This window comes from Pholcus phalangioides, unplaced genomic scaffold (genome assembly GCF_987345545.1).
Source record: "Pholcus phalangioides strain wild (caught in Gottingen) unplaced genomic scaffold, Ppha-v1.0 ptg000031l_1, whole genome shotgun sequence".
NCBI lineage: Eukaryota > Metazoa > Arthropoda > Arachnida > Araneae > Pholcidae > Pholcus > Pholcus phalangioides.
The window spans coordinates 9,709,085-9,733,572 of NW_028301621.1; the positions used below are offsets into that span (position 1 = coordinate 9,709,085).

Consider the following 24,488-nt stretch of genomic DNA (forward strand, 5'->3'; position numbering starts at 1 on the left):
TTTGCTTTTGTTCAGCTGCTCAGTACCATCTAGTAACTGTAAGTTCCATACCAACGGCGAGGTCGAGCGGCTCCAAAACAACCCGAAACTGTAGGTTGTGTTGAATCCCAGTCAAAGCAACGTTGTCCTCCGAAATTGGTATTTCTACTACAAATTACTATGCATGCAGTAAATTTATCATCTCGGGAGTTGAAAGAAAAAAAATTATACGATTTACATTGAAAGTTAAGTTTGTATTTGAATTAAAATCCAATCATTCTTATTAATGACCCGGGATTAACCGTCGAAAGTTAACGGCCGCAATTAAACGCACATGTTGGTCGTCCTAATTAGTCAATGGGTTATTAACATCAATTCGCTGGAAAGTATCTCATGAATAATTTATGAAGTTCAATTGACTCATTGACTTTCTATCATTAATCACCATTTTCTAGGAAATTCGCGCCGCAAATGTCTTGAAAGTCAGCAGTTTTTTTTTTTCAGTCTTTTCTGTACGACACAATTTGAATTGAAAGGGGCCATTCAAGTATTACGTAAGCATATTTTCAGCCATTTTTGACTCCCCCCCTCCCGTCAGCAGCTTAGAATATTTTATATCTTCAAAAAGGGGTGGTTGATGACGTAAGTAACCTTCAAAGCCCCCCTCCCCCCTTGTCATCAAAACTCAGCAAATCCGAAACTCCCCTCGATGCTGACGTAATACTTGAATGACCCCAAAGCTTAAAAATAAAGCTGAATAAAAGTCAGTAAAAACTCTAAGAGTTTTAAAAAAATAATAATTCGTGGAAATTTTCCTGAAAATGCCCGATTAATGAGGAATACAGTAGAACCTCTCGATAACGGACACCCTTGGGACCAAAAACTTAATCCGCTGAATGGGGAGATACGATACGCAGTGGGACCTCGTTTATACGGCCTTCACAACTTTAAGAAGAGATAAAAACATTCATAACAACATTATCAGTATCAACATAATCAATACAACACGTATCAACAAGCAAAACCAACACACATCAACATTCGAATTCACCACCCTGGACCATAGTTATGCTCAGTTAATTTAACACTAAATTGACGATTTATCACATTCACCAAAACGAGATTAGGATTATACATAATCTTCGTTAAATATGACAAATTCTTGGTTTATGATAAAAAAAAATGATTAAATTAGAGTTTTTGGGGGATACAGTCAACCCTACAAGGCCTCCGTACGAAGCTCGTGACGTCACTGAAGGCCATTTCACCTATTGCCATTTGATATAGAAGGCCGACGCATGCGATAGCTTTACCTTTTTTTTGCAATATATCCAATGGAAATAGGGGAAATGGCCTTCTTGGAGGTGGTGTTTATACAGTTTGCCTGAGTTTACCGTCAGCTATCGAGAGTGTCCGCTAACGGGGAGTGTGAAATATATTAAAGCCCTATTCCACGGGACCGGGGATCAGAAAAGTGTCCGTTATGGGGAGGTTCCACTGTAATTGATAAATGATAATCGCGTGAATCTCTTCTTATTATACATTTATTTAAAAACCATATTGTCGGTAAATTCGTGGACTTACACAACTACATATATTCATCCAATAATACACTTATATAGGTTACTGCCAAAGCGCGAAATCGATGAGTTTGTGCATTGGTCTATTTCGTTGTAAATTGACCCGGCCAATGGCGGAATTTCGGATTTGGCTAGCCAGTTCGCGACCGGGTTCAAACCCCACCGTCGTCGCAGTGGTGATCGGTTGAAGTTGGTTTCCTGCGTAAAATTGCCGATCTCCCAGTTAAAAAAGTCTCGCGTCATAATTATTCATTCATTACACTTCACGCTCTATGAATTGGGGGAGGGGAACTCATAGTTTAAAAAATTGATTGCAGATGGCAGCACTACACAACAAGCATTACAAATAAACAAATTTCACACACATTCTAACATGTACCAATTCGTTAGAGGTTCCGCAGAGGAAAATGGACGAAATGGCAGCACGAACACGAAACAAACGCAACTCGAGATTATAAATACGTTAGAGGATACACATACACTCAGAACACACATTCTCCGGCATGTGCCATTCGTTAGAAATTTCGTAGGGGGGAGGGGGGATGTGCACGAGGCGCATGTTCGGTTAAGTAGTAGTAGCTAGTTCGCGAAGTCACCGGAGATCCCTGGCCAAAGTCCGAAAAGAAAAGACATGATTCGGGGTCATCACCATTTGGCGTATCTTTTTGTGATAATTATGTCCCCTTCAGATATGGCAACCCGCCATGTGTCAGTCACGATGTGGAAATAATTTTCTTCTCTCAAAATTTGACAGAAGAAACTGTACGTCTACATTATTATTTTAAATATTTTTTTCCCTCACGTCACCAGAGGTGGTCCGCGACGATGTCACAGGGGGTCCGCAGGCGGACTTCACAAAATTATTCATCCGGTGCAGTTGATATTAATAACATCCATATGGGTTCAAATAAAATAGAAACTTCGTACATGTGAACATCGCAATGATGGCCAATGAACGAATAACCAACAACGCCCTCCACGTACGAGAGAAAGGACAAAAAAGCAGCATCAGTTCTCTTTTGAAAAACTATACATATTTACTTTTGTATTCGATTCTTTCGAGACATAAAAAATGTGCACCATACAACATTGAGAAGAGTGCAGGGAACTTCGATCCCAAACGAAAAATTCCACTAAATTTTGGCCAAAAATTGCAATATTTTTCCTTAAATGCATTTTGCTAACCATTAACAGAATTGCAGAAGGGTGTGGAAATAAATTGCTACTAAAAATCGCAGTGAACAAAAATGTATTTCTCTTACATCAGCACATCGAGCATTGGCCAGGGATCTCCAGACACTTCGTAAATTGGCTGGACAATGCCTGGACTTTCACAACAACTCTCGGCCATTTCGCGAATTGGCCGCACTTCAGGATCTGGCAGTAACATATACAGTTAACTCCCGATATAGCGCATCACGATTTAGCACCACCCGTTTCTCCAAGAAAAATTCAGTTAACAAACACATATATTCGTCGTATATACACATTATAATGTCGTCGTGTTCGACAAGCCATTGCCATCTCTATCATTCATATTGAAGGTGAAAATGAGAGATGCCGGAATTTTCGTGTTTATGTAAGTATCGGGAAGGGTGCTCCCCCCCCCCCCGTTTTCATCACGCCCAAAGAAACTACTATGACGTCACAACGGCGCATAGCACTGAAATGAAAGTGTCCTGGACTTTATGCAAGTATCGTGTTGAAGTGACAGATGCCTCAATTTTCGTATTTACATGCAAGTATCGAGTTCAATTAGCAGATGAATGAGTTTTTGTGTTTACGTAAGTATTGAGAAGGGTGAGTCTGTTCATCATTACTCCCAAAAAAAGAAACAACTCGCATCATTATAGAGCAAAGTGCTAAAGTCACATATCATGGAATTTTGGGGATAAATGTAAGTCTCGTATTCCACTCGGCAGATGTCTGAATTTCCGTGTTTTTGTAACTATTATAAGTAGCGAGTTGAGAGAGTGCCTTACTTTACCGCACTCCAAACTCCGGTAATATATCGCCACATGTCAATTTCCAAACAGTGGAGTTAGGTGGGAAACGAAAGCGTCATCTATCGGTGGTCGCCCTAGGCTCGGTAAGTAAAGAACTCGCTCCTGATGTTCTTGCCCGGATTCGAAACCGTGAATTTTGACGATAACCTTCATAGTAGAAGACGAGAATCTCACCACTGCGCCACACGGACCGCTGTATTTGAGTGTCTGACATACGAATTCTCGTGTTTATGTACGTATCGCGATGAAATATCAGATGTGCCTGCATTTTCGTCTTTATGTAAGTAACTGTATCACTACTCACGTCGTCACTACGGCTCACATCACCGAAGTGGCAGGTGCCTGGAATTTCTTGCTTTTGTAAGCATCCTGTTGAAGTTCTGCCTGCTCTACGGAGAGAGGGACTTTCCCTTGGAAGGAGAGACCCACAGCTCGTATTCGCGTCTCGAAGCCGGAATGTAACAGCTTAGAGCCCGCGAAAACATTCGCTCGAAAACAGAATAAATAATTTATTGAAATGCGTATCACGAGAAAAATGATAATGCAATGTTCTTCTCCCCCCCCCCCCCCAGAGACATGCCTTTTGTCAAATGTATCTCCAAGGAGAGAATGGATTCGCAATGCCGGGAAGTGCATCTCATGCTCCCATTCACATCGATCATGTGCGCGAAAGTAAAAATATACCAAATTCACAACTGAATGCATTGAAGTAATTCCTCTAGGGTCTAGAGAGAGATACCAGCGAAACAAATCCCTCCGAATGTACACCAGTATCACAAAAAATAAGGAAAACATGTCCTACCAAGACAAAGAAATGGGGAAAAGTCGCGTATACGTCGATTACAGCCCGAATTCAAAAGAATTATTATCATACCTCGATGTACCGATGTTTCTTACACACATACGGAATGTACCGCACGCTCCAAGTATTTCAATTTTTTTTATTTCTTGTTTTAGTCCTTTTAAAGTCCTTTTCTTTCCCCGAATCGCAAAAAAAAAAGGACTTGTAATCTTGTTTATGAAACGTGCCTTCAGGACGCTGCATAATATTATTATTTCCTTTATCGGGAAGAGACGGGAGGAAAAAGAAAACAGGAATAAAAGATCGATTTGAAAGAACTTTTGTGAAGAATTTCGGTGGGGGGGGGGAGGGAAATTGAGAGTTTTTACGTAAAATAAATTTTTTTTAACGTAATTTTTCAATGGATAGAAACGCATTAAAGATTCCGGGCGCATAACTTTTTGTACGGAAATGCGTTATTTAGAAATGTTATTTATAAATTTAAATAAGTTGGGTGTTTTTTTTGTTTTTTTTTTTAAGGAAATTGGATTTTCTGTTTCATTTTGATTGATCTCGTGATGTGATTTTTTTTTCCTTTAGTTTTATTTATTTTGTGTTTCGCGGTATTTTGAATAAAATATGGCTTTTGAAGCTCCCTGGCTATCTATGCCTCCCTTTTGGAGAGGGAACCAGGGGGCGAAACTGCACCAAACTTGGTCGGTATACATTTCAGACCAAACAATTTTTGTGGAAAAAAAATAGTTCCAAATGTGAATCATAGGGGCAAATATATTGGAGTGCCAAAAGTCATGGGATACCTCTTAATACCGCATTTCGCCGGGTAAAAGGAGGTCCCACACGATATTAAGAGGTATCCCACGACTTTTGGCACTTCAGCACCGAAGTTCATGTGATACCTCTTAATATCGTGTGGGACCTTCTTTTACCCGGCGAAATGCGGTATTAAGAGGTATCCCATGACTTTTGGCACTTCAGTGTGCAATACTACGCCAACTAATGCGTTACATTTTCCCACTGGAAATTCACCTTTACACCTTCAAATAGAAATTATATCGAAAAGCAGCCGACGACTCCTATGTCATATGTGTAACGATTTCAGTCTACTAGCATCTGCGTACGAAGAAAAAATAGCCTCATCATCCAGCCATAGATGTTGAAGATAATCAGCTCATCACTGAAGAAAGACATTTCACACAATTGCCGTCAAAATATATACGGATGGCTCCAAAACCTCTCTAATGGAGTTGCTTCGGCTTTTGTCGTCTTTCGCAACAACGTCATCATACACGAACGGCCACAAAGGCTCCAAGACTTCGTTTTCCAGGCAGAATTGTATGCTATTCATCGGGCTATTCTCCATACACTGCATGAGAACGAACCTATTCTTATTATGTCAGACAGTCTTTTTAGTATTCTCGCGCTTAGAAATAATTTTTCTCTCACCCAACTTGTACTAATTGCAAGCACAACACTTTCATCTCATGGACCAGGGCCCGTGTGGGTAATCAAGGGAATGAATTAGCAGACGCACGTCGCTTATGTCTGCATGAGGTCTTGCGACCCGGTGGATAACGCTTATGTCTCCATGAGATGAGAGACCCTGTGTATGACGCTTATACCTACATGAGATTTTGAGAATCGGTGGATGTGTGTGTGAAGCTTATGTGTCCATGATATCTTGGGACCCTCTGGATGATGCTCCGATGTTTGAGATCTCGAGACCTCGGGGATGACTTTCCGATATCTATACGAGATCCGGTAGATGGCGCTTCGATATCTCTATAAGATCTTGAGATCCGTTGGATGACGCTTCTCTGGGCTTCGATGGCTCCATGAAACTTTAAGATCCGGTGGATGGCGTTTCGAAGTCATCTATTGAGATGCAATCGATGACTCTTCGATGTCTATGGATAACGCTTCGATTTATGTGAGATCTTGAGATTCTAGTAAAGGGACCTTCAACCTTTTTCGGATCCAATGGTGGTCCAATGGTGGTTAAAGACAATTCTCCATTGTTCTGTTGCTTTGAGAAGCTTAACAAATGCCCAATTCACAAGGGAAGGGTACCAAGGGGATGTCTTCAAAAAGTTTTGAAAAAAATCGCCCCCCCCCCCTCTGATTCTACTCATTTAAATATGCACAAAAATACAAAAAACAACATTCGGCGAAATTGTTATGGGTCACTCAAAAGAATTTAAATATTAGCATTTTGAACGCCAATAGAGGCCAAGAATGAAGTAAAAAATCCCACAACCATAGTGTCAGAGAGTGACGTCATTCTACCAACACATGATCAAGTACAGCACAGACAAAGAAAGAGGGGGAAAAAAAGAGGAAATAATTATAGAGTTTCTAGAACAGAAGCTGGAGAAAAGAAGGTGAAAAGAAGTTTTCTACAAATATCACCAGGAAGCGCGAGAAGCGATGAGTGGCCAACTGTTATAACTTTTTGCGGCTTTAATAATTGAATTCTGGCGCTAATTTTCTTTTGTTTCTGGGTGAGGTGAATGTATTTAAATTGTTTCATAATTTTATGAGGACAACACCTTGGGACCCTTTTCTTGTCACTTAGGAGACCCACAATGAAAAAAATACATTCATCACACATCGATATTCTTTCTTTCGAATCCGAAGATAGATAGCTGCACTTGGATTACTCTGCAGAATGTGCTGACCTCTTGCAGAGTTAATCGGTAGTATAGATGGGATATTACATTTTTCGAAACATCTATTATTATTACTGGAATGACGTCACAAGCGTCGAAGAAGTTCTCACGTTCTTACGCCATCAAACCGCAGGAACCAGACGAAACTTCTCGAAGGGGGGAGAAAAAAATTGCGTTACACACTCAAGGAAAAGGGTTTTGCGTAAAAGCAATTAATTTCAACTCAATTAATTTAACCAGCAGGTAGTTGCTTCCTTCCGGTTCGCTGATTCCTGTCTCTGAATTGCTGCCGGAGTCCGGGTAACGCAGTCCGAACGTGCGCGAGAATCCTCTTGTGAATCTTCCTCCTACACACATTACATACGGAATAATGACGTTATCTTCAGTAACTCCCCCGTGTAAATGTAGTGGTGATTATGATGATGATGGGACTATAAACCCGTCGGCGAAGATTTTAACGAGGCGTGATGCAATACAATGTATTTTAGCCTGCAATTGATTGGTGGGGGGGGGGTTGCAATTTCTGGGTAAACTTACGGTATATTTCGAGGAGCCACTTTAATGCACTCCCATCCGTGATAATGTCTTATCAACTCGAGTTCCGTCATTCACTGTTCGATTTCATTATGGCTGTAAATCGAAGCGAAAGAACTCCCCCCCCCCCCCCCCCCGTAAATTTTAGTTCGTTGGATTGCCTTAAATTTATGGAAATCTATTCCGAGAAACCTCGTGCTAATTGCTGTCTTATCAGTAAGGCAGACTCTATTCAACCGCCTGTAAATACTCTATTTTTGAAAGAATTATTAAACAAAATCGTTAGGCGCAGGACTATTGTGGTCGACGGCATCATTTTAAAAAGAGATGTCCCGACTTTTTTTTTGCAAAACTGTCCCGGTTTTTCACGTATTTCCAATGAAGCCAACTTGGCTATTTTATTAAAATTCATCGAAAATAACTCCAAATCCTCTTTTTATTGCTCCTCAATGAAGAAACCAATTCTTTCTGTTTCATTATCTGCGTTGAAGTTTTGCTATCCGTTGTTAAAAAGCTAGATTTCCATTGTTAGCGGATAAACCAGTGTTGTTTATAGCAGTGTGTGTGTGAGTATTCAACAATCTTTTCCTACTTGTAGACAGGTTGGATTAAGTGAAGAGTTCTTCGACTGGCGGGAGAAATAATTTCGGACCCGGCGAGAAAAAAAAAGGAAAAAATTTCCTAACCTTCATTATATTTTATCATGTGAGAAACATCTGGAACCCCTGCTGCCACCTATGAAGTAAAAAGAAAACTATTGTAATCTTTCAAGTAAAATTGGTTAATGAGTTTTGAATCGGCGGATTGAAAATTAACAACACGTGGAGTGATTAGGGTAACCATACGTCCCATATTACTCGGGACAGTCCCGTTTTTTCTCTGTTTTTTTTGGCTCTCCCGACTTTTTTTGTAAAAACGTCGGTCTGTATTTCACGTATTTTCAACGAAGTCAACTTGACTTTTATTCTTCAAATCAACGATTGAAATTATGTTTCTAATTCAGAAATTATGTTACGATAATTACGACTACAAACAAGTGTATTCATCGCTCACACATTTGTCTATTCCTTTTAGTTCACTGCAATTTGAAGTGGCCCATCATTTTCCACGATTGGCGACTTTTCTGTGATTTAAGCATGAGTTAGCGACTTTGCTTACTTTCGGCATCATTTTTGGCGATAATTGGTAATGTTCCGTATTTTTCCGTATTTCGAAGCTCAATTTCCTGGATTTTTCTCTAACAAACACGGTCAGCCTAGGCTTGATATTAGATATTCTCATGATGCACGCTAATTCAAATTTTATGCGCCGTAATACCAGTTACTATGTTTCTGTATAGGAATTTTTCGCACAGGGAGCAAAAAAAAATTTGCGTGGGATCCCTATTGCCACCCCCCCCCCCATCCAATAAAATCAAACCGATAATATAATTCTTGAAGTCAAATCGGTTGTGGGCTTTGAACCGGTGTGCAGCATAAAAATAAAAAGAACATGATGTGATACCACACATTTTTTATTTTAATGCTACACATTCGTGTAAATTTCATGCAACTTAATACCGGTAACTATGTTTTCATGTTTACCAATAAAAAAAAATAATAATAATTTTGAGGCAAACTTAAAAGTATAGCAAACGGTATTAATGGCGCATGAGTATGCAGCATGAAAATAAACTATTTATGGTACCAATATTGCACGCTGTTCATTTTTACACTGCACACCGGTGTAAAATCAACAGTCGATTTCATATGGAGATATTAATTAATCATGGTGTTATTTGATAGGTGGCAGCAGGGCAAAAAGCTTCAGTTTTTCAAGCAACAATTATGCGCATTTCTCTCTTACGCGTTCTAGGCAACATAATTTATCATTCTGACGTTGGCATTTCATTTATAAAACATCAATATCTGCATTTTCATTATCCCATATTTATTTTTATTTTCCGAAAGTGTTGGGGGGGGGGGGTCTGTTAACTCCCGTGGTTGTAAGGCACTTCCAGCTGGAATTCTTATTTCTTCTTAACTTTCGGCATCATTTGATGGTGTGAGATGACTTTTAGAGCCTTTCGATAGATCCCTATCTTTTCCTATACCAACACCATGGTTTCAATGCACTACTTTCTTTCTTTCTTTCAAACCGAGTACAATTCCGGTCTATCCCCATGGGAAATTTACTACCGAGTGTATTGCGCCGGAAGTGTGAGTGTGCGTGTATCTATCAGTCCGAGTGCGTATATAGTGATGTGTCTGATATTTCCAGTGTTGTCATGCATATTTCAGAAGTGAAGTGTGTATAATGCTTGAAAATAAGTATACCGTTGTAGGCCACTTGCTCTCTTTGGCGAGACTTTTCAACGGCTCAATGTACTACTGCGATTAATTAGCAGAGCGATGATGGGGATGGGTACGAGGTGTTACACATCCACCTACGGTACCCCGACATACGAATTTAATTCCCGCGGACCAGTGCCGGTCCGTAGATCAGCGGCTGACGATAACGGGCTCATAGAATCGCCGTGGAAATCCGTTTTAGACAATCGCTTCATTTCAAAGATCGCAAAGACACAAGACCGATTCTTTCCGTTTTACTACCTGTGTAATGACTCATTGTTGCGAAATCATATAAAGCGAGGACAATTCACTGAAATATTTGAGAAAAGACAGATTTTGTTTCCCCCATTTTGTCCTCCGCGTTCCGATATGGAAATGTTAGAAAGGTTTGCTTAGTACAGGGTGGTTATAATTAAATTTCCCGTGTACGCTGAGTAGTTTTTTTCTCAAAAACTGCTCACATTCGAATACAGCTAGGATATCTCAATGAGACTATGGGTGAGAGATTTATGAAATAAAAAAAATAGTTCAATTTTCGACCACCAGAAAGTTTTTTTTATTAAATTTTCATTTTTCCCATGGAACCTATAGCGTATATACCAAGTTTCAATGGTATACGTCGACCAGAACGGGTGCTGTATAGGTCTGAGTTGTTTCAGTATAGTGACATCAAAATGTGGGCGCTATATAGGTTTCAGTATACTGAAACTGCTCAGACCAATGTAGAACCCGTTCTGGACGACGTATTGAAGTGAAACTCTGTATATACGCTATATGGTTCATGGGAAAAAGGAAAAATTCAATGAAGAAAGTGTCACTTTTCACCTGGTAGTCGAAAATTGAACTATTTTTCCCATTTCACAATTTTTTTTAGTAATAACGTGATCAGCACTTATTCCCAGCGATCGTTACGATCTGTCCAGAGAATTTGTTAGAATTTGACTCTCCATAGTCTCATTAAGATATCCTAAGAGTTTATCTGTATTCGGATAAGCAGTTTCTGAGGAAAAACTACTCAGAGTACGGCAATTTTAACCATAATTAGCATGCATATTGTTGTTGAAATCTATTGCTAGCAACATTGTTTCAAATATCGCAACAATAACTTATTTTAGAAACTAGATTCTATCTAGAGAAACGTTACTCACTTCCATAGGTGAACTCGTGGCCGACATGGACGTGAATCCGACGATGTCACTGAAGTAAATGGTGACGGCATCGAATGCCTCTGGAATCACTGGTTCGCCTCTCATCAGTTGATTCGCTACTGACCTGAAATATTGAAGGGGGGGAAAGAAATGTATTTCAACTGTGTAGATGTCGATTTCTTCCTTAGGCTAATTGGTATCAAATTTATTTACTTGTTGAAAGGGGGGAGGGGGGGGGGATCAGCAGTTATACAGGGTGTTTCATAAATTCGTAAATATGGTAGTTTTAAAAAATTAATAAAAATTGAAAGAATTGGTATATCTGAATATGGTTTGTGAAAAGGTTATTCTCAGGTTAGGGGCTCTTTTTTGGTGCAGAATTTTTTCCAAATTTTTGTCGATAGAGAGCGCTGAATGCTAGTCCAGCAGGAGTAAGTTTAAGATCAGTCGTGGCCCAGGCTCTGTCCCTTAGGGGCCATTCAAGTATTACGTCATCATTGATGGGGGGGGGGGTTTCCGATTTGCTGACTTTTGATGACAAGGGGGGAGGGGAGGTTTGGATAATGCTTAAGTCATCAACCACCCTTTATGAAAATATGAGTTGGATTCATATGACGGGATTCATATGCTGATGACGGTATTTTGCTGACGGGGGGGGGGGGGGGGGGAAGGGGGTCAAAAATGGCTAAAAATTATTTGCTTACGTATTACTTGAACGGCCCCTTAGGGGATATAAGCCATTTACCCCGAAAGGTTGAGCCACGCTGGAGAGAGCAGGAGTAACTGGACATGAACTTTTCTTCCGTCTCTTCCATGTCCGAAATGCTTGTAACATTTCAGCCGGTGATCGTGGCTCAGAAAAAAAACACTTCACTAATAGGAATCAATTTCTATCGATGCCAACGTCATAACGAAAAAACCTAACGTAAGCGCCAGTAACTGGAAAACTGAGAAATGAGTTGTTAATCGTAAACCTTGCCTTTTTTTTTACAGGACTCTGATTTGCATATTTCCAGTGATTTGCTTCTGTGAAACACCCTCTAACGACAAAAAATTGAACTATTTTTTCTATAATAAAAAACATATTAAATTATAACATTTCTTCCATATTTATCAGACTTTATTTGGGAGTTATGCATAATCACCGGTAAAAGTGATAAATGTAGGGAAATTTAATCATACTTTCCTTATCGACACGATTGATGATTACGCATAACCACCGGTGTATCACTTTTACATGCAGTATCATATAGGAACCAATTGCGGCCGATGCTAAACATCGTTTAAACGAGGTTGTACTGTATATCGTACAAACTACCTCCCCAGTAGCGGACTAAACTTTTGGTCCCGTGGGTGTCCGTTATCGAGAGGTTCTACTGTATGCATAAATGCAAAATTGAATTTAAATTAAAACTTCCAACGTGGCGATTCCTGTCCCCGATTGTTGAAATAAATCCAAAAATAAATTTCAGAATTGATCATTGATGATACAGTAAAACCACCTCTCGGATGCGGTCGCCCGTCTTTTACGGCCAAAAAAAAAAAAAAAAAAATTCCTGGCAAAAAAGCCTATTTAAATAATGTATTTCGAATCCCTTTCACGAAACGGTCACGAACACCATTTTCATTATTCGTTCCATTGGGCTGACACCCCTGAACGGACACCAAAAAAATTTGAGCAAATGTGACCGATGAGCTTATTGGTTGTATTTTTCAAGTTTTATAAAAGCACTTTTACAAAACTTTTATAGTGTAATCCCGGCCTTATACGCATCTCACATTGTCAGAATTCCATTCACATTCAAATAAAGAATCATTTCTGTTATTGTTAATACTATATAAAGCAATTTAAACAGAAACCCCCCCCCCCTCTGATACGGTCATCCCTATTTTACGGGCGATTTTTTTTTTTTTTTTTGAGTGTCCGCAAAAGAGGGGTTTTACTGTAACAGCCGAACATGAAAAATCAGAAACAATGTTTTTAAAGTGAAATTATTCCGCATTCCATGTTGAAGAATTATCACTCATAACTTAAGCATGCTGTACATTTCGTAGGAACATTTAGAAATCGCTTTTATTGAACGAGAATCGAATGAGAGAGGAGGGATTCTCTTTGGAGTGGATTCCCGCGGATTCTCCACGCATCTCCCCCCGCCCCCACTCCCAGTAAAAGCATCAGGTGTTGAGTGGGTATAAAAATAGCAGAGTTGGCATGACAACCGCGAGACTTTTCCCGTTCCCGAGTTACGGGTGGGTCCGGGAACAAGGAACCTGGAGAGTTTTCCTGTCCCGGAATTTTTGCGGTTGAATTATTCCTGGTTTTTCGTCGTCTCGACGGCGAGAATTTTTAAATCCCGTCCAATCGGATAAAGAAGCCCCAAAACACGAAGCACGAGGGATGGGTGGTGGTGATGGTGATGATGGGACAAGTCCCGGAAAAAAAATTGAGTAAAAATAAAGCAGATAGTGAATAATCGATGATGGCTTAACGAGTTTCGTTTTAGACTGCAGTTGGGAAATCGCTGACACGTGAACACCTACTTTGGCCACTTGAAAGGCGTCTTCTCTATTCAATAGCTATAATTTTAATTATTTTGGCGCATTATTTGGACCTTTAGGAGCCGTCCAAGTATTACATCGGCAGATTTTTAGTCCCATTTTCGGCTCATTTCCTTCCCCTTGTCAGCAAAATTCTGACCCTTTCCCCCCCCCCCTTGTCAGCAGCATAATTCAGAAAAAATCTGTGCCCTCCCCCTGTCAGCAAAATTCAGCAAAACTCTGATCCTCCCCCCCCCCCTTGTCAGCAAAATTCTGACCCCCCCCCCCTTTGTCAGCAAAATTGAACAGTTGTCAGCAAACTTCAACAAAACTCTGACCCTTCCACCCCTTGTCAGCAAAATTTAGCGAAACTCTGACCCCTCACCCCCTTGTCAGCAAAATTCAGCAAAACTCTGACAACTCACCCCCTTGTCAGCAAAATTCTGACCCCCCCCCTTTGTCAGCAAAATTCAACAATTGTCAGCAAACTCTGACCCTCACCCCCTTGTCAGAAAAATTCAGCAAAACTCTGATCCTTCCCCCCCCCCCTTGTCAGCAAAATTCAGCAAAACTGACAAGACACCCCCTTGTCAGCAAAACTCTGACCCCTCCCCCTTGTCAGCAAAATTTCGTCAGCTCTGTGCTCTACCTTCTAACGCACATTGGGGGTTAGAGACGTGGGGGATTTGGGGAAAGGGTCCTCCCCAGATGTTCAAAAATTTAACTGTTTGATCCAAACATTTAAAAAAAAATTAAAATTTCGAAAGAAAATACCTTTTATACATGTGTGTCATATACAGATTGTGTACCACTAAATACCGATTATGCTTTTCAACCTATATAGAGAGATCAGAGGTCTTCAACCTTTTTTCTAGTCGCGAGCACTGTCTGTAATCATCGATCATCAAAAGAAGAGCACTTCTTACGGCAAGTTTAACATAGGAATGCATGAAATAAGGATTATTTCAATCCTTGAATGCAATGTGTACAAGGTGGCTTAATTTGAATTGTTGTTCAAGTGGTCGCGAGCACGAAATTGGACATGAGCATCGAGCACTGTGGATGGTTCAGGGAGCACCGTGGTGCTCGCGAGCAACAGGTTGAAGATGCCTGCTATAGGATCAATGGTTAACATTCAAAATCTGAGTGTTTTTGTCGTTATTAAGTATCGGGAAGTTGTTTTGTGTGTGTGTAATATGTTAAAATTGAAATATATTTCCTTGATAGCGTAAGAATGATAAACAAAATTTGGGAAACAGTTCCATATCAGATGATCATGAACCGTTTCCGTAAATCAGGCTTTGAACGTGGTCAAGAAATTCTGCAGTGATGCCTACTCAAGAATACGGAAATAACGTAGCAGCAAAGATATAAATTATGTTGTAATTATAAATTATTAAAATTTGGAAAACAGTTGCGTAACTAATGATGAAATTTTAATAATTGATTGTGCAATTATCCTATGTGAATGTTTATGATCAAGTTGCGATTTGTAGCCATTTTATACAGATCCAGGATAGATTTGTTGCATAATACAAACTTTTTCACCAGTGACTTTTGACCTCGAATTAACCTAGTTCGACTATAGTTATCAATAGCATTTGAAAATATTCGATTAATTAGTTTAATAATCGATTAAAATTTTTTTTTGATTAACCAGTTAAAAATTTAAATCGTTTCCCAAGCCCTAGTCGGTTAGCAGCGAGTACCTATTTTCTTTTTTTACATTTTTTTGTCCCATTAGACCCCCCAGCCTAAGAAAATAAATTTTCAAATAAGGGGTGATAGAACAAAATGTTTATGAGAATCGAATGAGAGAGGAGGGATTCTCTTTGGAGTGGATTCCCGCGGATTCTCCACGCATCTCCCCCCGCCCCCACTCCCAGTAAAAGCATCAGGTGTTGAGTGGGTATAAAAATAGCAGAGTTGGCATGACAACCGCGAGACTTTTCCCGTTCCCGAGTTACGGGTGGGTCCGGGAACAAGGAACCTGGAGAGTTTTCCTGTCCCGGAATTTTTGCGGTTGAATTATTCCTGGTTTTTCGTCGTCTCGACGGCGAGAATTTTTAAATCCCGTCCAATCGGATAAAGAAGCCCCAAAACACGAAGCACGAGGGATGGGTGGTGGTAATGGTGATGATGGGACAAGTCCCGGAAAAAAAATTGAGTAAAAATAAAGCAGATAGTGAATAATCGATGATGGCTTAACGAGTTTCGTTTTAGACTGCAGTTGGGAAATCGCTGACACGTGAACACCTACTTTGGCCACTTGAAAGGCGTCTTCTCTATTCAATAGCTATAATTTTAATTATTTTGGCGCATTATTTGGACCTTTAGGAGCCGTCCAAGTATTACATCGGCAGATTTTTAGTCCCATTTTCGGCTCATTTCCTTCCCCTTGTCAGCAAAATTCTGACCCTTTCCCCCCCCCCCTTGTCAGCAGCATAATTCAGAAAAAATCTGTGCCCTCCCCCTGTCAGCAAAATTCAGCAAAACTCTGATCCTCCCCCCCCCCTTGTCAGCAAAATTCTGACCCCCCCCCTTTGTCAGCAAAATTGAACAGTTGTCAGCAAACTTCAACAAAACTCTGACCCTTCCACCCCTTGTCAGCAAAATTTAGCGAAACTCTGACCCCTCACCCCCTTGTCAGCAAAATTCAGCAAAACTCTGACAACTCACCCCCTTGTCAGCAAAATTCTGACCCCCCCCCCCTTTGTCAGCAAAATTCAACAATTGTCAGCAAACTCTGACCCTCACCCCCTTGTCAGAAAAATTCAGCAAAACTCTGATCCTTCCCCCCCCCCTTGTCAGCAGCATAATTCAGAAAAAATCTGTGCCCTCCCCCTGTCAGCAAAATTCAGCAAAACTCTGATCTTCCCCCCCCCTTGTCAGCAAAATTCAGCAAAACTCTGACAACTCACCCCCTTGTCAGCAAAATTCTGACCCCCCCCTTTGTCAGCAAAATTGAACAGTTGTCAGCAAACTTCAACAAAACTCTGACCCTTCCACCCCTTGTCAGCAAAATTTAGCGAAACTCTGACCCCTCACCCCCTTGTCAGCAAAATCCAGCAAAACTCTGACAACTCACCCCCTTGTCAGCAAAATTCTGACCCCCCCCCCCCTTTGTCAGCAAAATTCAACAATTGTCAGCAAACTTCAGCAAAATTCTGACCCTTCCACCCCTTGTCAGCAAAATTCAGCAAAACTCTGACCCCTCACCCCCTTGTCAGCAAAATTCAGCAAAAGTCTGACTCCTCACCCCCTTGTCAGAAAAATTCAGCAAAACTCTGATCCTTCCCCCCCCCCTTGTCAGCAAAATTCAGCAAAACTGACAAGACACCCCCTTGTCAGCAAAACTCTGACCCCTCCCCCTTGTCAGCAAAATTTCGTCAGCTCTGTGCTCTACCTTCTAACGCACATTGGGGGTTAGAGACGTGGGGGATTTGGGGAAAGGGTCCTCCCCAGATGTTCAAAAATTTAACTGTTTGATCCAAACATTTAAAAAAAAATTAAAATTTCGAAAGAAAATACCTTTTATACATGTGTGTCATATACAGATTGTGTACCACTAAATACCGATTATGCTTTTCAACCTATATAGAGAGATCAGAGGTCTTCAACCTTTTTTCTAGTCGCGAGCACTGTCTGTAATCATCGATCATCAAAAGAAGAGCACTTCTTACGGCAAGTTTAACATAGGAATGCATGAAATAAGGATTATTTCAATCCTTGAATGCAATGTGTACAAGGTGGCTTAATTTGAATTGTTGTTCAAGTGGTCGCGAGCACGAAATTGGACATGAGCATCGAGCACTGTGGATGGTTCAGGGAGCACCGTGGTGCTCGCGAGCAACAGGTTGAAGATGCCTGCTATAGGATCAATGGTTAACATTCAAAATCTGAGTGTTTTTGTCGTTATTAAGTATCGGGAAGTTGTTTTGTGTGTGTGTAATATGTTAAAATTGAAATATATTTCCTTGATAGCGTAAGAATGATAAACAAAATTTGGGAAACAGTTCCATATCAGATGATCATGAACCGTTTCCGTAAATCAGGCTTTGAACGTGGTCAAGAAATTCTGCAGTGATGCCTACTCAAGAATACGGAAATAACGTAGCAGCAAAGATATAAATTATGTTGTAATTATAAATTATTAAAATTTGGAAAACAGTTGCGTAACTAATGATGAAATTTTAATAATTGATTGTGCAATTATCCTATGTGAATGTTTATGATCAAGTTGCGATTTGTAGCCATTTTATACAGATCCAGGATAGATTTGTTGCATAATACAAACTTTTTCACCAGTGACTTTTGACCTCGAATTAACCTAGTTCGACTATAGTTATCAATAGCATTTGAAAATATTCGATTAATTAGTTTAATAATCGATTAAAATTTTTTTTTGATTAACCAGTTAAAAATTTAAATCGTTTCCCAAGCCCTAGTCGGTTAGCAGCGAGTACCTATTTTCTTTTTTTACATTTTTTTGTCCCATTAGACCCCCAGCCTAAGAAAATAAATTTTCAAATAAGGGGTGATAGAACAAAATGTTTATGAAGTTATGGTCTAATGCAGTTTTTTCCCAAAGTGGCCAATATCGCCCCCCCCCCGTGGGGGAGATGGAAAGATCCAGGGAAACGGTAGAAGCTCAGGGTTTAGTATAGGTTCCTATGGGGGTGGCTTGAGTTTGGGGCGATGAGACGAAAAAAATTTCAAAGAAACAGGAGATGGAACAAAAAATTTGGGAAAGGGTCCAGGGGAGGGGGTGGGTAGAAACTACGGGTATAACATAGGATCCCATGGGTTCGCTTCCATCGGGGGCGATGAGGGGAAAATAAATTTTGAAGAAGAGGTGATGGAACAAAAAGTTTGGGAAACTATGGTCTAAAAAATGCATATAGTTTTCCAAAGTTTTTGTTTCATCACTCCCTTCTTAATTTTTTTTCTTTCATCACCCTCCAACTCAATCAAACCTATAGAATACTATGTTATACCCGTAGCTTCTATCGCCCCCCCCCCCCCCGGACCATTCCATCGCCTACCAGGTGGCGATATTGCCCACTTTGGGAAACACTGGTCTAATGAAACAAGAAAAATAAACCCACAAAAACCAGGATAAACACTATAGAAAGATATTCACACAACGTGATAAGGACGTTATAATGTATATACGTATGTGGTTGTGTTTCGGCACTCATCGATACCGTTATCAAGGTGGGAAGAACACGTTCTGTCCCAACGAAAAAACGTGGTCATTCACGTGTTCACCTTCACGACGGCACCTTTGAGTTCCGAAACATATGTCGGTGTTTTATAAAAAAATTGCTATTTGTCCTCCTCACGTGAATATTTTTCTATAGTTTCGTGCAATTAATTCTGAGTGCAAAATTGATTCTGAATGCTTCTTTTCATTAATCAGGAGGATAAACAATGAAATATAATTTTATCAGAATTTCTCAGTTTTTATGTTCAAAGCTAAAGTGTATTGAAATAAAAGCTTCCTATATACACTGCTGGCCACCAAAATTGCAACACCAAGAAAGACAAGAGATATCGCAACAATATTTATTTTGTAGATGACATGTTGACCAAGCATCAAATGATTAAATTTATAGACTTCTGTGAAGTGTGGTTCCTGCCAAAATCAGTAGCCAGAGTAGCCGCCATTGTTGGAGATCACCGCTGCCACACGCCTCGGCATTGATTCAAAGAGACTTTGGATGTGTTCTTCGGGTACAGCAGACCAAGCAGCTTCCACGCGTTGCCAAAGTTGATCTGGTGTGGCAGCTGGGGATGTAATCTGGGTCAATCGTTGAGCAACCATGGACCACATGTTTTCTATCGGCGAAAGATCCGGAGAGCGAGCTGGCCAGGGAAGCAATTCAATCTGGCGATTGACGAAGAACCTTTGGACAATGCGTGCCACGTGCGGTCGCGCATTATCCTGTTGAAATATGGCTGTGGGCAAGCCCTGAAGGTAAGGAAGGACAACTGGCTCCAACACGTCGGAGATGTAGCGCTGGCGTTTTAAAGTACCGGCAATGCGTACTAGAGGAGTGCGAGAGTGATGTCCAATACCGCCCCATACCATAATACCCGGTGCAGGACCAGTGTGGCGGTGCATAACGCAGCTGTTCAGCATCCTCTCTCCACGGTGTATCCAGACTCGAATCCGACCATCGTGGTGTTGCAGACAGAAGCGTGACTCGTCAGTAAAGACAATTTCATTTCATTGTGCCGTCCACATCCTTCTTTCATCGCACCATTGGCGGCGGAGACGTCTGTGGTTCTGCGTCAAGGGTAGACGAAGCAATGGACGTCTTGCGGACAGACCACTCTGCTGTAAACGGCGTCGAATGGTACGCGCAGACACTGGATGATGCGGTACAGACTGAATGTGCTGTGCTATGGTTCGTGATGTGGCTGAGCGATCCGTCACTGCCATACGCACAATACGCCTGTCATCACGTGAAGTGGTGCACTGAGGTGGATGCGATCGAACACAGCGGTCCGTCGTACCCTCCTGCATCCAATGATCACATATCCGCATTACAGTTGTTTGGTTTCGTCCAACACGACTACCGATTTCCCTGAAAGATAATCCACAATCTCGGTAGGCCGCTGTCCTTCCTCTGTCGAACTCGGATACTTGATCAAAAGATGATCGCTGTTTTCTACGAGGCATAATTGATCGTTTTTTTGAAAAAACCACAAGAAAAACACAATTGCCGTACTTCAAATCGTCGAAATCTCCAAGCCTTAAATAGCGCTTTGAAGTGGCGCCACAGGCGCGCGTGATGTGCGTCTGCGCTGAAATTCTAATCATTTGCATATCTCACCTCCGCTAATGCATATTGTAAATTTCATATTATTTGCATGCTTCCTTCAGGGTGTTGCATTTACGGTGGCCAGCAGTGTAGTTTCAATTGTTGTTCAATTGATAAAACTTTATTCTTATTGCTGTTTTTTAAATGTCCGTAATAAGTGGGTTCGTTATAATAGGGTAAATTTTAACGAGCTTCTGCTGTGCATCTGAAAGTACGCAATTACAAATATATGAAATAAAGTAAGTGCAAGACGGAACGTATAACCTCTCACGTTCAGAGCCGCCCTCACGGGTATGCGGCAGGTGCGGTCGCACCGGGTCCTGCACTTATGGTAATGACAATTTCTTCCGCAAACTCTGAATTTTCGTGAATGCTGGAATTCTGAATTTTCATAAATTTTGAAAGTATTTTTTTTAATTTATTCTGTTTATTCTAAATTTTAATCGGGGGGGGGGGGAAGGTCTGAAATTATTTTTCATTTATTCAGAATTTTCATCAATTCTAGAAGTATTTCTTTCATTTATTCTGTTTATTCTGAATTTTCATTAATTTTGGAAGCATTTTTCTTTACTTTATTCTGTCTATTCTGAATTTTCACTAATTTTGGAAGCATTTTTCCTTCCTTTATTCTGTTTATTCTGAATTTTCATTAATTTTGGAAGCATTTTTCTTTCCTTTATTCTGTCTATTCTGAATTTTCATTAATTTTGGAAGCATTTTTCTTTCCTTTATTCTGTTTATTCTGAATTTTCATTAATTTTGGAAGCATTTTTCTTTCCTTTATTCTGTTTATTCTGAATTTTCATTAATTTTGGAAGCATTTTTCTTTCCTTTATTCTGTTCATTCTGAATTTTCATTAATTCTGGAAAATTATATCTTTCATTTATTCTGAATTTTCATGAGTGCTGAGATTAGATCTCTGTTAATTATTTCTTCTCATTCATTGATTCTGAACTTACATTAGTTCTCAGACAATTTCTTTCATTAGGTTTTTAAAAAATTCGAATTTGTTTTGAAATTATTTCTTTCACTATAATTTAATATTTTTTTTTCTTTCTTTAAGAAATTTCTATCAAACTAATAACCGTTTTCCATCAACTAAAAAAAAGCAAGTGTCATATTTGCCGTCTATACATACGCCGCAATATCCAAACATTTCAGTAAAAGATCCTGATATCAGACGGCGCTTAACCTGGTGTTTCAAGGTGTCTTTTTGCAGCAAATACAGTAGATTTTCTACGTGTTTATTCAGGGTGTTTCTATCTCAGGATGTTTCTTTCATTTTTTTTAACCTGATTCTAGAGGATTGCAAAAAGGAGACAAAAGCCTTCACCATGTTATTGGTATTTCATCTCTTTGCAAGAATCTTCCCCTAAAAGAGAAGAATCGCACCAAAAAAAAAAAAAAAGATTCTCATTCCTTTTTTACTTTAATGTAGATCTTTCCACAATTCGGAGTTTGTGGAAAAAAAGGGGGGGGGGGTGTTCTTATGTTATATTTCCCAGGGCCGTCCTGGGTAAACATCGTGTATACATGTATATATATATTAAATGGAACATCGGTGGGAGAAGATTGTTGAACATCTTGTTTGCTCGAAGATCCCGGATATATATTTTTATGTATTTCGATTCCTAACGTTGGTGTTTTTTTATGGTTGGAAAGAATGGCGGAAGAGATGTTCTTTGGAGATATCATACTATCTTCTCTGTGTGTGTATGAGAAAGGAATTGGGAAAAAATGTTTTTGGATTCGGATATTTTCGTGTTTAATCTGTTTTGATATCATCTGTAATATTTTGATAGTATGAGCCAATATTGTCCGACAAATAAGATGTTCCGGCGTGTTATCTGTGAGGCACGAACTGGCAAGACGGAAAAAAAAAAACACAGAACCTATCTAGAATTGAGAAAATTTTGTACTGTCCGATCCGCAATTTTAGAGGTTTTTTCGTCCAGGTCACTGTTTCCTAAAGTGGGCAATATTGCCCTCTGGGAGGGAGCGATGGAAAGATCCGGGGGAGGGGGCTTTGGGTTTAGTGTAGGATCCTATGGGTTGATGTGGGTTGAGGGCGATGAGAAGAAAAATTTTTTGAACAAGGGGACGATGGACCAAGAAGTTTGGGAGCCAATGGTGTAGGTGTGGTGTGGCATTTCATCTAAAATTTGTTCCAAATTTATAACTACATAAGCAGTGTGGGTTCCCTAAACGCGGGCTACTTTGGCGTTCTAAAATCACCCTGTGCCAGTTTTGAGAGTGAAAATACAGTGAGTCACAAAATATAAAAACCTACATTTTACTCGGTACTCCCTGTGCTCTGACTTCGAATTAGAAAATTGTTTCTAAGTGCAATATTCACTAAGATATTCGAATTCAAAAATTGGGGAAAAGTCATGAAAGAACAGCAAAAAAAACGTCCATTTCCGTCATTTATGCTGTCCTTTCTCAATTTTTCTCCGATTTTTAAATTCGAATATCTCAACGGAGTTTTTTTTCATTAATTTCGAAATTATTCCTTTCATTAATTCTATAATTGATCGTTGTTCAATGTTTACAACCATTCCAAGAAATAATCGGCGGGTCACGAGAAAAATCTCCAAGAGCCAGATGCGGCCCACGGGCTGTAAGTTAAAGACCCCTGCCTTAGTTCATTTTAAAAAAACTCACGGATATTCAGGAAAACACAAGAAAAACTTTCCTCAACGTAAACACGTACTACTGAAACATCACGAATTGTGCAACACTACGACATACAAACGTGATGACCTGCTTTAAACGCAATCCGCAACAACGCGTCAAGGGCTACTAACATATTAAAACAAGAAGTCCCAAGTTAGGCCACTGTCCGAAGTATAGGAACTTGAAAATAATGAAAATTTATAGAATTAATGAGGCAAATAGTGGAGCAACTGATCTGAGTGTTAATGAAATTCAGTATAAATGAAAGAAGTAATGTTATAATTTGTGTAAAGACGAATGAGAGAGAGAGAGAAGAAAAGAGCGGTTCGAGATTATTCATTTCCAAGTCAGACGTCGACTTACTTCGGAAGCATTCTGTGCAGAAGAGCCTCGGTTTTCTTCTTCTCCTCGACCAACTGGACAGTCCTCTCGTCCACCAATTCCTCGAGGTTGTACGCGTACTTTTCCATCATCGCCATCATGTTGTCCATGATATTAGATTTCCTTCAAACACAAGCGAACAAAAAAACGTTCAATGAATATAAAAGTAAACATGAAATATTCAAGAAATAACGTCAGATGTAAAAGACCTGTCAGAGTCAGGCAAGAGCTGTTTAAAGCACCACCTTGTATACGCATGGTGAACGTGACATGTTCTGCCAAACGAAAGGGGGTGATAGACGAGCCCGTGTGGAACATAAAACGCCCTACCAGAGAGACGCATTCATGGTTTTTCCGCGTTCGGGCTGCAGGAATTTCGACGCCCTTCTCCCATTCAAGTCTAATTTTCTTGGCTACTTTTTCCTCCAATACTACCACCCTGTATAACCCGCATGGGCTCCGCACCCCTGCAAGTCCACCTGTGTTTCTAAGACTCTTTTGGTCACTCACATGTATACACACTGTCTAAGCTATGCTTGCACTGTTTTTGTCACTCACATGCTTGCACTGTTTTTGTCACTCACATGCTTGCACTGTTTTTGTCACTCACATGCTTGCACTGTTTTTGTCACTCACATGCTTGCATACTGTTTTAGACACTCACATGCTTGCATACTGTTTTAGACACTCACATGCTTGCATACTGTTTTAGACACTCACATGCTTGCATACTGTTTTAGGCACTCACATGCTTGCATACTGTTTTAGACAATCAATGACATGGTTTCTTGCTTTATAGGTCACCCTTTTGATTATTTACACGTTTACACATGCTCTACGTCATTCTTTTGGTCCTTCACATGCTTGCTCACGCATGTGCTTTCAAACTCTCTAGCTTTTGATCACTCACTGACCTAGGTCCTTTGCTGTCTGGGCAGAGCCGGATTTATTGAGGGTTACACAAATTTTGCCGCCATTTTTTCGTTCTGCTAATTTTCTTGGCCACTCATTCCCTAA

At 40.1% G+C, this 24,488-nt stretch overlaps 1 protein-coding gene across 1 annotated transcript in view; it reads right to left on the reverse strand.

Annotated features, from left to right (window-relative positions):
- Positions 1 to 24,488, reverse strand: part of LOC149067383 (receptor-type guanylate cyclase Gyc76C-like) — a 315,737-nt gene that overhangs the window by 15,646 nt on the left and 275,603 nt on the right. Inside the window, exons 17-18 of the mRNA XM_089252906.1 lie at positions 23,454 to 23,594; positions 11,046 to 11,169 (exon numbers count right to left, since the gene is read on the reverse strand). Of these exons, the coding sequence (XP_089109032.1) occupies positions 11,046 to 11,169; positions 23,454 to 23,594 (265 nt within the window). The remainder of the gene's footprint in view (positions 1 to 11,045; positions 11,170 to 23,453; positions 23,595 to 24,488) is intronic.